General features: G+C 43.0%; 1 protein-coding gene across 1 annotated transcript; it reads left to right on the top strand.

Moving 5' to 3' along the window:
- Positions 1-2270: 2270 nt before the first annotated feature.
- On the top strand, positions 2271-13224 carry TPRG1L (tumor protein p63 regulated 1 like). The gene is made up of 5 exons (XM_033922709.1): positions 2271-2502; positions 4507-4598; positions 7503-7679; positions 8932-9085; positions 12884-13224. The coding sequence occupies exons 1-5, from the start codon at positions 2332-2334 to the stop codon at positions 13076-13078; spliced, it is 789 nt and encodes a 262-aa protein (XP_033778600.1). The 5' UTR covers positions 2271-2331; the 3' UTR covers positions 13079-13224.
- Positions 13225-15352: the final 2128 nt, after the last annotated feature.

Below are 15352 nucleotides of genomic sequence, written 5' to 3'. Positions count from 1 at the left end.
TATTAAGACTTAGCCAAAAATAAAGATTTATAAACAATAAAGAGTTTTACCTCATGCAAAATTGTCATTTCTTTAATAAGACATTAACTATTTTTTCTGAGGCCCTCCAAGTACCTACAAATCCAAAATGTGGCCCTGCAAAGGGTCTGAGTTTGGGACCACTGATTTAGAAGAAACTTGTGCAACAATTTTATGCACTGTTCCCATTTGAATGAGTGTCTGCAGTGTCAATTGCTATTTTCTTGCTGGTGAAGAAGATTGTTTGGCCCAATGTGGTACGTAGAGTGTTTTTGACCAATGATGACAGTGATCAGTGGCATAGCAAGGGTGCGTGGTGCCCAGAGCGGTGGCGCCCCTCTGCTCCTTCCTGACCCCCCTGCCGCATGCAAGTCCGCTTCCTTCCCCCTACCTCTTTAATTTTCCCAGGGCAAGCAGCATTATGAACTTGCGGCCCGCATCGTGTCGGCTCTCCCTCTGACATCACTTCCTAGGTGTGGGATCCAGAAGCGAAATCAGAGAGAGATGACACTGACGCGGGCAGCAAGTGCATGATACTGCTCAAGCCGGGAAAATTAAAGAGGAATGAAGGGGTGCACGCAGTTGGCAGGAAGTTTGGGAAGCAGGGGGTGGAGAAAAGGATGGGTTTCAGCATCCCCACCAAGATGGCACCTGGGGGTGGACCGCCCCCTCCCCCCCTTTGTGCTGTTCTGTGACGCTCCTAGGTTGTTGTTTTTTTAAGGTCTTTTTTTCCTTCATTTATGTAGTGTGGGGGCCAGTCTTTCTTTCTTCTCCAGCAGAAGAGAGTTGCTATATATTATTTGAAGATTTGATTTCAATTACCCAATATTGATTGGGTAAATGGAACATCAGAGAAGTAAAATTCCTTGATGAAATCAAGAACTGCTTTTATGGAGTAGCTGGTTCAGGAGCCAACAAGATACAAAGCAGTTCTAGGTCCAGCATTTAGTGGAGCACATGATTTGATGCAGGAGGTATTGGTGCTGGGCCCACCTGATAACAGTGATCATAACATGATCAAATTTGATATAATCTCGAGTAAGTACACACAAGAAATCCAATCCAATAGCATTTAAATTACATGAGGAAAATGGTAAAAACAACAACAACTTAGAGGAGCTGCAAAGGTCAAAAACTTAAATCAGATAAACTTAGATCAGATAAATTCCATGTATTAAAAAAAGGAGGAAGATGACCAAATGGCAGCCGGCCTGGTTAACGAGTAAAGTGAAGAATGCTAGTTAAAAGAAAATCCTTCAGGAACTAGAAGAAAGATCCAACTGAAAATAATAGAAAACAGCAAATGCAAGGCACTGACTGATAAGGAAGGCAAAGAGAGACCTTAAAAAGAAGATTGCATTGGAGGCATAAACACATTGGAAATGGAATGGAAGGCTGCAGGAAGGAAAAATTAGAATGTCTGGTCCAAAGCAGACTGTGTAGGAATGAAGAGGATAGGTTTGCACTTGTAGACTTCTTATACAGAAATGGTACCTGTTCTGTCTCCAGCAGCTCTTTAGCAAATCCCAGCTGTAGCTCTGAGTCTAGAAACTAAGGCCCCTCTTGCAAGAAGGATCCTAAGTCCACTAGTGTTTTACTAGCCACCATGCCCTGTTTGAGATGGGGAGCCTGGTACATCAAGAAAAGAAATGACAGGGGACAACTTACTATTTATTCTACCAGCAATAGTTTCCTAGAGGCCTCTCTTAAAACCTCCCTAGCACCTAATGGGTTTGAAATGACAGTAGGTCCTAGATTGTTTGAGCCATAGGCTGGCTGGCTCTCTGTTGCACATAGACACCACAGCAAGGCCTACACTGCAGATTGAATCAGGTTGGGCAGACTAGATGGACCATGCGGTTCTTTATCTACTGTCATCTACTATGTTATAACCCAGCACTCTAGGTAATGCCAGGCCATACAGTGGTAATTTTCAGTAGCAAAGCCCTGGTGAGCAGCCTTTGTCTGACTAGGAACTGTTCCTGCTGTGCAAGATAAACCCTCTGCCAGGCCCTGGGCAAGCAAGTAAATTGAGCTGCCATTGTTAATAGAAACTGGTTCTAAAACTGCCATGAATAGCAACAGTAGTCAAGGCGGCACAAGGCACGCGCTCTTTGGTAGAGGAAGTGACGTCATACGCAGACCTCTCCCTTCCTCCCCCCCACCGCGTCGGCAGGCAAGAAAGCCCGCCCAACGCGCCGAGCAGCGTCTGTGACGCGGGCCAATCGAAGAGCGTTCCGGAAGTGGAGTCGGGGGAGGGTGGTAAACAGTCGCAGTGTGGGGGAGGGGGAGCTCGGAGAATCGCGGCCAGGCATGCTGCAGCTGAAGGACTCGGAGAGCAGCCCCGCGGCCCTGCTGCAGGCTGAGCCCGATAGCGTGGAGGTGCCCTTTACGCCCCCGGGCCCCCCCAGCTCCACCCTACGGCCCTTCAACATCCGCGACCCGACCCTTCAGGCTCGCGTGAAGGAGTACTTCGTGTTCCGGGTGCGTGCTGCCGCCAGCCAGCCCCGCCCCCCCCCTTCGTCCCAGTCCAGACATGGGCAACTCCGGTCCTCGAGGGCCCGGAATCCAATCGGGTTTTCAGGATTTCCCCAACGAATATGCATGAGATCTATGTGCATGCACTGCTTTCAGGGCGTATTCATTGGGGAAATCCGGAAAACCCGACTGGATTTCTACCATGGCCCAGAGTGCTAAATGCTCTGAGGTTGCTCCAATGTTCTTAGAATTCCTGAGTGTCAAGAGCATTTAGCGCTCCAGTCCACGATAGAAACCTCTATCACGACTTAGTGAAAGGGGTTGGGGGTAATTTAGACCTGAACTTAGTGGAACAGACTCAATATTATGGGACTCTGTCCATAGCTTCAGATGAGCCCCAGCATATCTGAAGCTAAGCATTAGTTTGTCAGAAATATCCTTGATTCCTTTAAGTCAGGGGTCTCAAAGTCCCTCCTTGAGGGCTGCAATCCAGGTGAGTTTTCAGGATTTCCGCAATGAATATGCATGAGATCAATGTGCATGCACTGCTTTCAGTGCTATTCATTGGGGAAATCCGGAAAACCCGACTGGATTTCTACCATGGCCCAGAGCGCTAAATGCTCTGAGATTGCTCCAGTGTTCTTAGAATTCCTGAGTGTCAAGAGCATTTAGCGCTCCAGTCCATGATAGAGACCTCTATCACGACTTAGTGAAAGGGGTTGGGGGTAATTTAGACCTGAACTTAGTGGAACAGACTCAATATTATGGGACTCTGTCCATAGCTTCAGATGAGCCCCAGCATATCTGAAGCTAAGCATTAGTTTGTCAGAAATATCCTTGATTCCTTTAAGTCAGGGGTCTCAAAGTCCCTCCTTGAGGGCTGCAATCCAGTTGGGTTTTCAGGATTTCCCCAATGAATATGCATGAGATGTATGTGCATGCACTGCTTTCAGTGCGTATTCACTGGGGAAATCCAGAAAACCCGACTGGATTTCTACCATGGCCCAGAGCGCTAAATGCTCTAAGGTTGCTCCAATGTTCTTAGAATTCCTGAGTGTCAAGAGCATTTAGCGCTCCAGTCCACGATGACTTAGTGAAAGGAGGGGGGGAGGGGTAATTTAGACCTGAACTTAGTGGAACAGATTCAATATTATGGGACTCTGTCCATAGCTTCAGATGAGCCCCAGCATATCTGAAGCTAAACATTAGTTTGTCAGAAATATCCTTGATTCCTTTAAGTCAGGGGTCTCAAAGTCCCTCCTTGAGGGCTGCAATCCAGGTGAGTTTTCAGGATTTCCCCAATGAATATGCATGAGATCAATGTGCATGCACTGCTTTCAGTGCTATTCATTGGGGAAATCCGGAAAACCCGACTGGATTTCTACCATGGCCCAGAGCGCTAAATGCTCTGAGATTGCTCCAGTGTTCTTAGAATTCCTGAGTGTCAAGAGCATTTAGCGCTCCAGTCCACGATAGAAACCTCTATCACGACTTAGTGAAAGGGGTTGGGGGTAATTTAGACCTGAACTTAGTGGAACAGACTCAATATTATGGGACTCTGTCCATAGCTTCTGAGCCCCAGCATATCTGAAGCTAAGCATTAGTTTGTCAGAAATATCCTTGATTCCTTTAGGTGGTGGTGGTACGGGGGGAGGTATTTATTTATTTTACTGTAACTTCTAGGAATTTTAGTCCTATTCCAATACTTAGATACATTTAATTCTGTACACCCACAATCAATTATCATTATGGCAGTTGCTCAATGTTAATTTATCATTTTACTGCCTAAGGAATATTATTATTATTTTATTGATTTGATATACCACTTTTACCAATTAAGGACCTAACCGGCATTTGAAAGGAACTCTAGAAAAATGAGTGGCAATGTGCTCGCTTGCACAACTAGCTTAGAGGTGGTAGTATGATTGCACGATCAGTGTTCCTCCTACAGATTTGAATACTGTCAGATATTGTTGACGTGTAATGTGTTCCGTTTTGTTTATGGCTTAGCCTGGAACCATAGAGCAAGCTGTTAATGAGATCCGTGTGGTTGTCATGCCCACAGAAGACGGAGAAATACAAAGTGTATGGCTACTGACAGAGTAAGTAGAAACACTGTCTTAAAGTAGGCCTTGAAGGCACACCAAGTTGTCCCCAATGAAGTTAGAAATGGGGGGGGGGGGTGTTGCTCTCATTCACTGCCTGATTTATTAAGGCAGTTTTCCTATTCTTTGTTTAAAAGGGTGGGGTGCAAGTAATTTAGGCTTATAATGTACCACTGTGAGGTGCTTCCCCTTCCTTCATCTTGCATGCATGCTGGCCCCAAACGATTGTGAATGTCTACTTGTAACCCGTTCTAAGCTTCTGGGAGAACGGGATAGAAATCTAAATAAATAGTATTCTTATCAAATTTGTTTGGCATGGTAGAACTGTTTGTATCGCTTTAGTATCTTTACAAAAAACAATTTTGGCGGGTGGGGTAAATTTCCAAAATTTTTATAGGTACCATCAGGCCTTTATATTACGTTAGGGTATGTATTGGTTCCTTCCTGAACTCATGGAACATCTCCCTGATTGGCAACTTATGTTCCCGTTATGGTTGTTTCATGTGTTGAGTATCAAGTTAACCAGTTACATTAAAGACAATAGTATTTTATTTGACACCTGGAAAACCTTGAAATTTATTAACAACTTAACAGATATTCCAGTAGAGAAATCCACTTATCAAGCCTTATGGCTAAACTCCAAGATTCAAATTAGCGAGACTAGGATCTTCTGGAAGCTCTGGATGCAGGCAGGTATACGTACACTAGATGACGTTTTATCAAATGGGAAAATGCTTGATTTTTCACAACTGCAACAATCTTTCGGTATTTCAAAGTCTCAAATTTATAAGTGGTTGCATTTGAAGCAAGCCATTCTGAAGGGGTTCAGTATCTGACTCCAATTTGACAGGCAGAGCCTTCCCCAACTGCCTGATACTTAGTAAATGAAAGTCCTTCTGGAGGAGATCTTCTGGGAGCAGGAGGAGATGGATCTGAAGGGATGCCATAGGACTCTGGAGCAGATAATGTAGACTCATACTCGGTATCAGTATTATGCTGAGACAGGTCAGAATTGACATCCTGTACCTCAGGAAGTTTTCAGTAGGACGAAGATGTTCTATGTCGAGGAGTCCGAGTGTGAGAGCAGCAAGAAGAGCTTCTTTAACAACATCGGTACTGATCCAATGATGAGCAACACGATGATCTCTTGGATCTAGAAGCATATGATGTCTATGTTTGGCAATGCAGCAATTTTGGACGGAGTCCCAAAAATAGCACTTCGCTCCGCAGAAAATGAAGACCTGAGGTACTGTGAGCAGACATCATGTGGGAAGGCACTCGTGCATACACTGACATGGCAAAGGGAAGTCCTAGCGAGGCAGGCCATGAAGCAGCCCATTCAGAGCACTGCTGCTGCTTTAGGAGGCCTTGGAGGTATGTCAGGGCTCACGGAGGGAGGGTCGACAGGGTGCTGCTGCTCAGGGGAATGGGTGGGAGGGGAGGAAGAATTGAGGTGGAGGAGAGGAAAAGGAAGAGATTAAACAAGTAGAAAGGGGTAGAAGGGAGAGATTCTGCATATGGTAGAGGGGAGGGAGACATGCATGGAGAAGGGAGAAATGTTGGATATAGGGTGGAGGGCAGGGAGAGATGGTACATAGGGAGAGAAAAATGTTATATATGGTAATGGAGGGGAGGAAAGGAGAGATGCATGGAGATAAATAGAGAGGTTTGATCCAGGGCACAAGGGGCGGGGGGGAGAGAGATATGTAGACAGTGGGAAAGAAACAGATGTTGGATATGAAAGTGGAAGGTAGAAAAAAAATAATTTTACTTTCTATTTTGTGATTACAATATGTCAGATTTGAAATGTGTATCCTGCTAGAGATGGTGTTAGTGTGAGTTAGGACCTAACAGAAAAAGTATTTTTTGTTTGTTTTGTTTAAACTAACCACTTGTATACATACGCTGTCACACAAATATCTTGCATAGGTATTTTAGAGAAAAACAGGGGTCTCAAGTGCTCACGGCCAGAGGCTTGAGATATACTTCAAAGCCACTTACTGATGTTATAGCTATCATCGGTCCCGTTTATATTCTCTATACCAATATAAACGGGACCGATGATAGCTCATAACATCAGTCAGTGGCTTTGAAGTATATCTCAAGCCTCTGGCCGTGAGCACTTGAGACCCCTGTTTTTCTCTAAAATACCTATGCAAGATATTTGTGTGACAGCGTATGTATACAAGTGTTTTGTTTAAACCACAGTTCCAGTGTGGGGTTAGAAAGGGCAAAGAGAGGTGGGGTGGGTGGAAGACTACAAAATAAACCCGCCAGGATGTTTGGGGAAAAAAAATGCCTGATTTGTGTGGGAAAATTGAATCGAAAAATCGATTCAATAGGCCAAATCGAATTGAAAAAGTTTCCCCTGAATTGCGCAGCACTACTGACTGGGTCTCCATGTGATATTCAGTGGCACATAATACATTTGGACAGTGCTGCTGAATATCCTAAATGCCGTAGCACTACCTGGTTGGTGCTGGGGTGGGGGGGAAGCAGTGGTACCTGGATAACTATCCAGTTGACTTAGGACAGGCTGTCTTGAATTAACTGGGTACCTATCTGGGTGCGGCTGCTGTGTATCAACAGTGGAAAGTACCTGAATGTTTGGTAGTAGTACCTGGATCGAAGCCAGCACTGAATATCCAGGTCTAGTTCAGCTGGTGCCTGCCAGTGTTTAAAGAAATGCTGACCACCACCAGCTGGATGTTGTTGTCCCTTCAGTTTCTATTGCAGGAATACAAACAGAGAAAGCTATTAGCTAAGATTTCAATGTAATTCACATTTTTATGTCTCCTTATATTGTATGTATTTGATGTATGCCCAGTGCAGTCATAGAGAAGACTTATTTTGTCCATCATTGGCCAGGCTCTCTTTTCATTTTTATTTCTGGTTTTGTAGGATTGACCATTGGAACAATGAGAAGGAGCGTCTGGTTTTAATTACAGATAAATCACTTCTGATCTGTAAATATGATTTCATCAATCTTCAGTGCCAGCAGGTGATCAGAGTGTCACTCAATGCAGTGGACACTATTTCTGTGGGAGAATTTGAGTTTCCCCCCAAATCACTGAACAAGTGAGTCTTCTTTTTAGCCACCTGATCAAGTTATTTTGTACTTTTGACATTGTATATGCAGGATGTGTGGAGAAAAATGACTAATTCTCCTTCTGGGAAAAGTTTTCTTGCACTTAATGAGGCTATTCCCTAAACTATAAGAAGCTTATCTCTAGCTAGACAGACCATCTTGTTCTCAAAAGAATGAGTGCTGTGTTCATGTGGAGCAGAAAGAACTTTATTTATTTAAGTATTTATATACTACTTATAGCCTAAGTGGTTTACATTCAGGTACTTGAGCATTTTTCCCTATCTGTCCGAGTACCTAATGTACCTGTGGCAACGGGGGATTAAGTGACTTGCCCAGGGTTACAAGGAGCAGTGTGAGATTTGAACCCACAACCTCAGGGTGCTGTGGCTTTAGCTCTTAACCACTGTGTCCCCCTCCCCCCCAAAAAAAGAAGCCTAGTAGAGTCCTGGCTCAGGACATCAGTCCTTTGATCTGGCCTCTTTTGGTAACTCCTTTGGTCACTAGTGAAATAATTATTTTGCAGAAAATTATTATTTTATTTTAATCCTCAAGGAATTACAGAGAATGGAGGAAAGGGTGATAGAAGTGGGATCTGACTCTCCTTATCAGCCATGTTCATGCAAAGGGCTGCTCCTTTTACGAAGCCACGTTAGCAGCTTTATTGCACGCTATTTTTTATCATGCGCTAACCCCCGCGCTAGCTGAAAAACTACCGCCTGCTCAAGAGGAGACGGTAGTGGCTAGCGCAACTGGCACAATAGCGCGCGTAAAGCCGCTAACATGGTTTCGTAAAAGGAGCCCTCAGTGTTGGAGGAAGTGCAGTGATAAACCAAGGGGAGTCCGCATTTTGGTGCATGTTCCCGTTTGCAGCTTCTTTACCTGTGGGTTCTGAGCACTTCCGAAGTTAATTTACATTAATGTATTGAGTTTAAAATGATATATGGAAGGGATAGGTTATGTATATAATTGAATTGTTCATCATTTGGATCCACCAAATATTAGATTAATATTCCCTGAGTTTGTGCACATAACATGCAGATAAACCAAATATTTTGTTAAAGCTATGAGTTAAATTCCACCGACATGCCTTTTATGAAAGAACTTTTGTTGCAAGCCAAAATTGACCCAGAACTGTTTATTTACAGAAATATTCATTTTATAGGATTTCAGTCATAATATAAGAATGATGTTTGGATCAGACCTTGTATGTTAAATATTTATTGATCAATTTTTATCTGCTAGGCGCGAAGGCTTTGGAATTCGTATTCAGTGGGATAAATGCAGCCGACCTTCCTTCATCAATAGATGGAATCCGTGGTCTACCAACATGCCATATGCCACTTTCACAGAGCATCCCATGTCCATTGCTGATGAAAAGATTGCATCTTTGTGCCAGGTAAAAGCTTTGTGTTCTAACTAGCATTATAATTTCGATTGAGATACTTTTTTTTTTTAAAGTTCTTTATTCATTTATAATTTACAAGTGTACAATAAATAACAAACACATAAGATACAACATCACTTGAAAATCAGCAATCTTTCAACAAGACAATTTAACCCTCCCCCCTCCCATATCACTTTTCCAACAAAATAGATATACCACATAAATCTTATCATTAGAATATATTGTTAATAAAACCCACCCCCCATACCACAATAAAAAATTAAAACTTGGGAAAAGTGTAAATTATTCTTTATAATAACTTATAAATGGCCCCTACACATCCTTAAATTTATGATAATAGCCTTTTTGAGACACTTTTAAAAATCTTGATTTGGCATTGCAAACTAATTCACATGAACTCAACAATGTAGTACAGTATATCCCAAGGGAGAAAACATGTTTTATGTTTGGTATTTAAAGCCTTGTTGGACTGGCCAAATAAGCTGATAAAATATGCACCATCACAGAAGCATTTACTTTAACTACTATCTATGAATAAAGTGAAATTGAAAAAGGGCATTTTGTTAGACAGGTATTAGTTTGTGAAACAGTTGTCAATTGTTTGAACTTTTGGAAGTTATTGAAAACTTGGCATTTTACTAAGAGTTTTGTAATGTAAATTGAATTGGATTGTTACAAAGTCATAAACTGAATTCCATATTGAGATTTATTGATGGTGAATATTGAATACTGGAATTTTGTTTTTAGTATTGTAAACCGCTCTAGCACTTTGGTTTGAGTGGTGTATCAAGTATTAAAATCAAATCAGATTTTTTTTTTAGGATCATCCAATTTGGGTAGTGCTCTGTGAAGAAATTAGGTCTTGCCAGCTAATTTTCTTTCCTTGAGTCTCTTCAGATAAGTCCAAAAATATGGGTTTATTCACTTCTACCAGCAGATGGAGACTGAGAACTATTCGTTCAATGACATATTTTATAAGAGCTTATGCAGTCCACAGCCAGCCTATAATCCTGAATAAAGGGATACCTAAGCAGCTGTTTTATCGATCTTACTCAGGGGACAATTCTGTACAGATTCTTATTCAAAGATGTAAAATTTTCAAATATTTTGGTACAGATTTTCTCCAGGAGTACAGCAATAATGCACCATAACTAAAGTTTTGGGGAGGGGATTTTATTTGCAGTCGACAAGTCCCACAGAGCAAACTGTAAAATCTTGTGCTATTCTCATTCTCTCTTCCAATCTTAGACACAAATCTGTACATAAATAGATCCAAGTAAGAGCCAGAGCGCTCCAAAACTGCAATGATGTCAGAAATTGTTTTGTTTTTTGTGAGAGGTGCGGCATATGCCATGGTGCAGCACAAATCTGTCTCTTGCTAGCTAAAGGCATCACGTGGTCTTTCTTCATTGTATAATTCAAAGTTTTTATTTTGAAGCTGGAGTAACTCTAGCTCCATACAAAATTGCTTACAACTCCACAGCCCTGCGTACACCGCCATAATTTGTTTATTTAATGCCTGTACACTTGATGAAAGTTTGAAAATGAATAAAGAATTAAAAAAAAAAGAAATCAGAAATTTGTGCATCTTGCTGCTTTAAGTTGAAAGTTGCAAGGATTGAAACTACAAAATACTCCCTTCAGCATGGGTTCCTCATTTTTAAGAATCTGATTTTGTAAAAATCGTTCGGAGTGGGGGGAGGAATTTATATAAAAGAGCAGCAGATGAATCCAGATGCATAGGTTAAGTCCATCAACCAGCAGGCGGAGATAGAGGACACCAAAGCTGTGATTCCTTATCTTTAGATGACATGCTCCTCACCTGTCCAGTATGCTCTTATCTCCAGCAGGCTGGCTTTACCCATGCTCCTGGATTTTGCTAGGATAGGCAGGCTCCCACTGTAGTTTTCTACCTTGGTTATATGCTGGGGGTTTTAGGCTTCGCAAGCGCCTAGGTCAGGGGTCTGCAACCTTTAAGACATAAAGAGCCACTTGGACCCGTTTTCGAAAAGAAAAAAAAACTTGGAGCCGCAAAACCATTATAAAACAAATCTAACACTGCATATATTGTTTCTTATCTTAATGCTATATACAGGATCATGCAGTTAGCTGCTCTCAATGCTCATAGGCTCCCTGCGCTAAAAAACGATATTGCGGTTTAGTAAAAGGGAGCCATAGTGCAAAATATAGACAGCAGATATAAATTCTCAAAACAGACACATTTTGATCACTAAATTGAAAATAAAATCATTTTTTCTACCTTTGCTGTTTGGTGATTTCATGAGTCTCTGGTTGCACTTTCTTCTTCTGACTGTGCATCCAATCTTTCTTCCTTTCTTTCAGCCTCCTGTATGTTTCCTCTCCTCCAGACCTCATTCTCTCCCCCAACTTTTTCTTTCTGTCTCCCTGTTCCCCCTTCTTTCTGTCTCTGTCTGCCCCCTTTCTTTCTTTCTCCGTGCCCTCCCCCAAGCCACTCGGTTTGCTGCCACCGCCATCGGGGAATAGCCCCCAAGCCACCGCCGTCCCAAGCTTTCCCTGCAGAAGTGTCGCGCTGACCAGCATTCCGCTCCCTGACGTCAATTCTGACGTAGGAGAGGAAGTTCCGGGCCAACAAGGCATTTCTCCTCATTCCATCCAGCCTGAGCCCCATCTCTCCTTGATCCAGCATTTCCCTTCTGTGTTTGTCAGAATTACCATTCCACCTATTTTCCAGCATCATCCTTCTTTGTGTCCATCTCACCATATCTTCCTTTCTTTCAGCCTCTCCTCCAGACCTCATTCTTTCCCCCAACTTTTTCTTTCTGTCTCCCTGTTCCCCCTGACCCACGGGACTCCCACGGGGATGCCCCCCTGACCCACGGGACTCCCACGGGGACGCCTCCTGGCCCACGGGACTCCCACGGGGATGAAAACAACCTACCTAAATTCTGGCGATGCAGGCATGCAGCTTAAAAGTCCGGCGTCGCGGCGGGAAATAGCCATGCTGAGCAGTGAGCTCAGCACGTACACAGATGAAAGCCTTGCTTGCTGATTGGTCCGGCAGCACGGTGGGGCGGGGCCGCCGGACCAATCAGCAAGCAAGGCTTTCATCTGTGTACGTGCTGAGCTTACTGCTCAGCATGGCTATTTCCCGCCGCGACGCCGGACTTGTAAGCTGCATGCCTGCGTGACACACTACCGGAGCCACGGCAAAGGTGGAAAAGAGCCGCATGCGGCTCTGGAGCCGCGGGTTGCCGACCCCCGGCCTAGGTGATATACCTGAGGCCAATACCCCTCCTCCCTGCCATCTTGGTTTTCCTTTGCAGGGAATTCATAATGCTGTGTGGGACAAAATTGCTTGCAGCAGAGGAGTGACCTGGTGCCTTTACCTGACAGTTCTGTGCATGCTTGGATAGAGTGATAAGTTCCTGGAGGAAAAGTCCATAGCCTGTTATTGAGAAAGACACAGGGGAAGTCACTGCTTGCCCGGGATCGGTAGCATGGAATATTGCTACACCTTGGGTCTTGGCCAGGTACTAGTGACCTGGATTGGCCACCGTGAGAACGGGCTACTGGGCTTGATGGACCCAGTAAGGCTCTTCTTTCTTATTCTTATGATACTGGACATGTGAGGAGCATGCCTTCCAAGATAAGGGATCACAGCTTTGGTGTCCTCTATTTCCCCCTGCTGGATGGACTTAACCAATGTGTCTGGATTCCTCTGCTTTGCCTAAGGGAACAAAAATTATCAGGTAAGGCATAATATTAATTTTTTTTAATGAGTTGATTTTATTTGCATTTATTTTTTAGATTGAGAACTTCAAGACACAATTAATCCAGGCTGTGAAGAAAGCTCACAAAGAGTGTCCTCTCCCTGGGAGACCCAATGGAGTGCTGGTGCTTGAGCGACCTCTTCTTATTGAAACATACATAGGGCTGATGTCCTTCATAAACAATGAGGCCAAATTGGGCTATTCTATGACAAGAGGCAAAATTGGATTTTAAACATTTCTCACTATCTCAGATCCAAATAAGAAGTGTAGGTGGTTTTAAATCCTAGTATCATATATAAAGTGGATATCGTAATTCACTGCATGGCAGGTTATGAAAGACATTTAAAAAAATAAACCGAACTTATGATATGCTTTTTATTGCTGCTTACAATGAGAAGTATTTGGGAGGGGGGACTAAATCAATGATTAGCAGATGAAGAGGCTTGCTTTAGTCTAGACACAAGTTAGAATAAATGAGATCTGTAGTGCACAAAACTGGAATCTGTTTAGATCTGTATGCCTAACTCACCCACAACCAAGATTTTTGATTGCAGCAGAGGCTTAATGATCATATTTTACAAGATGAGGAAGGAGAAATTAGGTCCTTACCTGCTAATTTTCTTTCTTTTAGTCCCTCCAGACTGGCACAGAAAAGGGTTTATGCTCCTCTACCAGCAGGTGGTATCAGTACAAGTGGGCTGTGCAGTCCCTCTTACACTCAGTCTTTTCTTAGTCTCCAGCAGGTCTGTTGGCAGTCTGTGCTGAGGTTTGTTAAGGCCTGTTGGATCTGGTTAGTGAATCCTTCTTGTCCCTTTTGCTGTCTGGACTGAGCCTGGGATTCCTACTGACCTTGGGGGTGTTACTCAGAAGGCCCCCCCCCCCCCATTTTGCCCACAACCAAGATTTTTGACTGCAGCGGAGGATTAATGATCATTTTTTACAAGATGAGGAAGTAGGCAGTTGTCAAAATCTCAGCTTTTTACATCTGCTCAAACCATAACAGAAGCATTCCTGCTCGTTTCTCTCCTCTTAACTTGAACTTATAAATGGAGATGAGGTGGCAAAACATATTGTAGGTTAGCAGTGGTTATTTCTGTACTTCCGGTTGGCTTTTCCTCACAAAATCTAATGTTTATGTAAGGATAAAATGTATGCTTCCAGCATGACCATTCCTGTCTTCATCTGTATCACTTTACTTCTGTTCAAAACCTATTTGCACCAAGATTGTAACTTTGTATACATACGAGTCTTTTACTATGACTGACAAACTTTGAGGGTCAAATATCCTTTTCCCAATGTTCTCTCTCTCCCCCCCCCCCCTGATTTTTGCATCAAGGAAAAAGTGGATTCTGGTAAAGTGTATAAAACCAGGATTCCTTCTTTCATGCTGTCCAGAGAGAAATACCACTGCTAATGGTGCAGCTTGAACAAGTTTCTATCTAACTCTATAAGAATATGGCTAAATTGTTGTGGACTGCAGCTATTAATGTGCCTTCTGTTGGCCATTCAGCATCCTTTCAGTTCTCCATTGACACAACTGTCCAAGCATCGATGTCAGTCTCATTTCTAATCCCATTTAAGCTGGTGTGTAAACTTAAGGTGTGCTTTTCAGGACTTATGAATGTTTGTTTAAAATACAGCTTTCAAAAGTCTCCTAATAAGAATGTGCAGTCTCCCTTATGTTTTTTCTTGGTACTTGGGGGAAAAATGGTCTGCTCTGGCCAGTAGCGTACCTAGCATATGTGACACCCGGGGCCCATCATTTTATGATCCCCCCCCCCCCATCTATATGAAAAATATGATTTTTAGTAACAATCCACATATCGCACAACAAAAGTGTACCTAGGAAAAGGCAGCATCTTAAACACTGCAGTGGAACCCGGACCGTGTCGGATTCATGGCTCCCGTGTTTTGGGTCCTGGATATAGTTTATGTGGATTATTCAATCGTATTTTTAATAAAGCCTGCATCTTGAACATCAAAAAAAACTGAAGACCACGAGGAGGGGATGCGCCCTCTAGTGGAGCGGGAAGGCACACACATGTGTGGTACAGCACCAAACTTTAAATCTTCAATCAAGTTTGCTTGAAAAGCTGTCCGCGTCGGGGCTCCGTGGATGACGTCACCCACATTTTGAGAATATGCTGCCTGCTTGTCCTGGGATAAAGTAAGGTTACCTTTCTAATAACAGGGGTTCTCCACAGATAGAATAGGACACTGGGTCAGACCAGTATCCTGTTTCCAACAGTGGCCAAACCAGGTCACAAGTACCTGGCAGCAACCCAAAATAGTAATTAATTCTCAGTCTTATATACTGAATCATCTCCTAAAAATAGGAGCTTGATTCAGTTTACATAATTAGATCACAAAGCACGATCCATTAACATTCTTTGGAGCTGTAGCCTAAAACGCAATGAAACATACTGGTTTTAAGGTTTTGCAAAAGATCTGAAGCGATAAACACGATCTAATTTGAGGAGGTAATCTATTCCATATCGTAGTTAGT

Source organism: Geotrypetes seraphini, chromosome 15 (assembly GCF_902459505.1).
Source record: "Geotrypetes seraphini chromosome 15, aGeoSer1.1, whole genome shotgun sequence".
NCBI classification, from domain to species: Eukaryota; Metazoa; Chordata; class Amphibia; order Gymnophiona; family Dermophiidae; genus Geotrypetes; species Geotrypetes seraphini.
The sequence above is the reverse complement of the archived record's forward strand: the minus strand, read 5'-3'. Positions and strand labels throughout refer to the sequence as shown.

Excerpts from the sequence above, each read along its gene's own strand:
- TPRG1L (XM_033922709.1), top strand. The coding sequence starts at position 2,332 with ATGCTGCAGCTGAAGGACTCGGAGAGCAGCCCCGCGGCCCTGCTGCAG. Across the intron at positions 2,503-4,506 it reads AGGAGTACTTCGTGTTCCGG|CCTGGAACCATAGAGCAAGC; the intron begins GTGCGTGCTGCC and ends TTTATGGCTTAG. Across the intron at positions 4,599-7,502 it reads AGTGTATGGCTACTGACAGA|GATTGACCATTGGAACAATG; the intron begins GTAAGTAGAAAC and ends CTGGTTTTGTAG.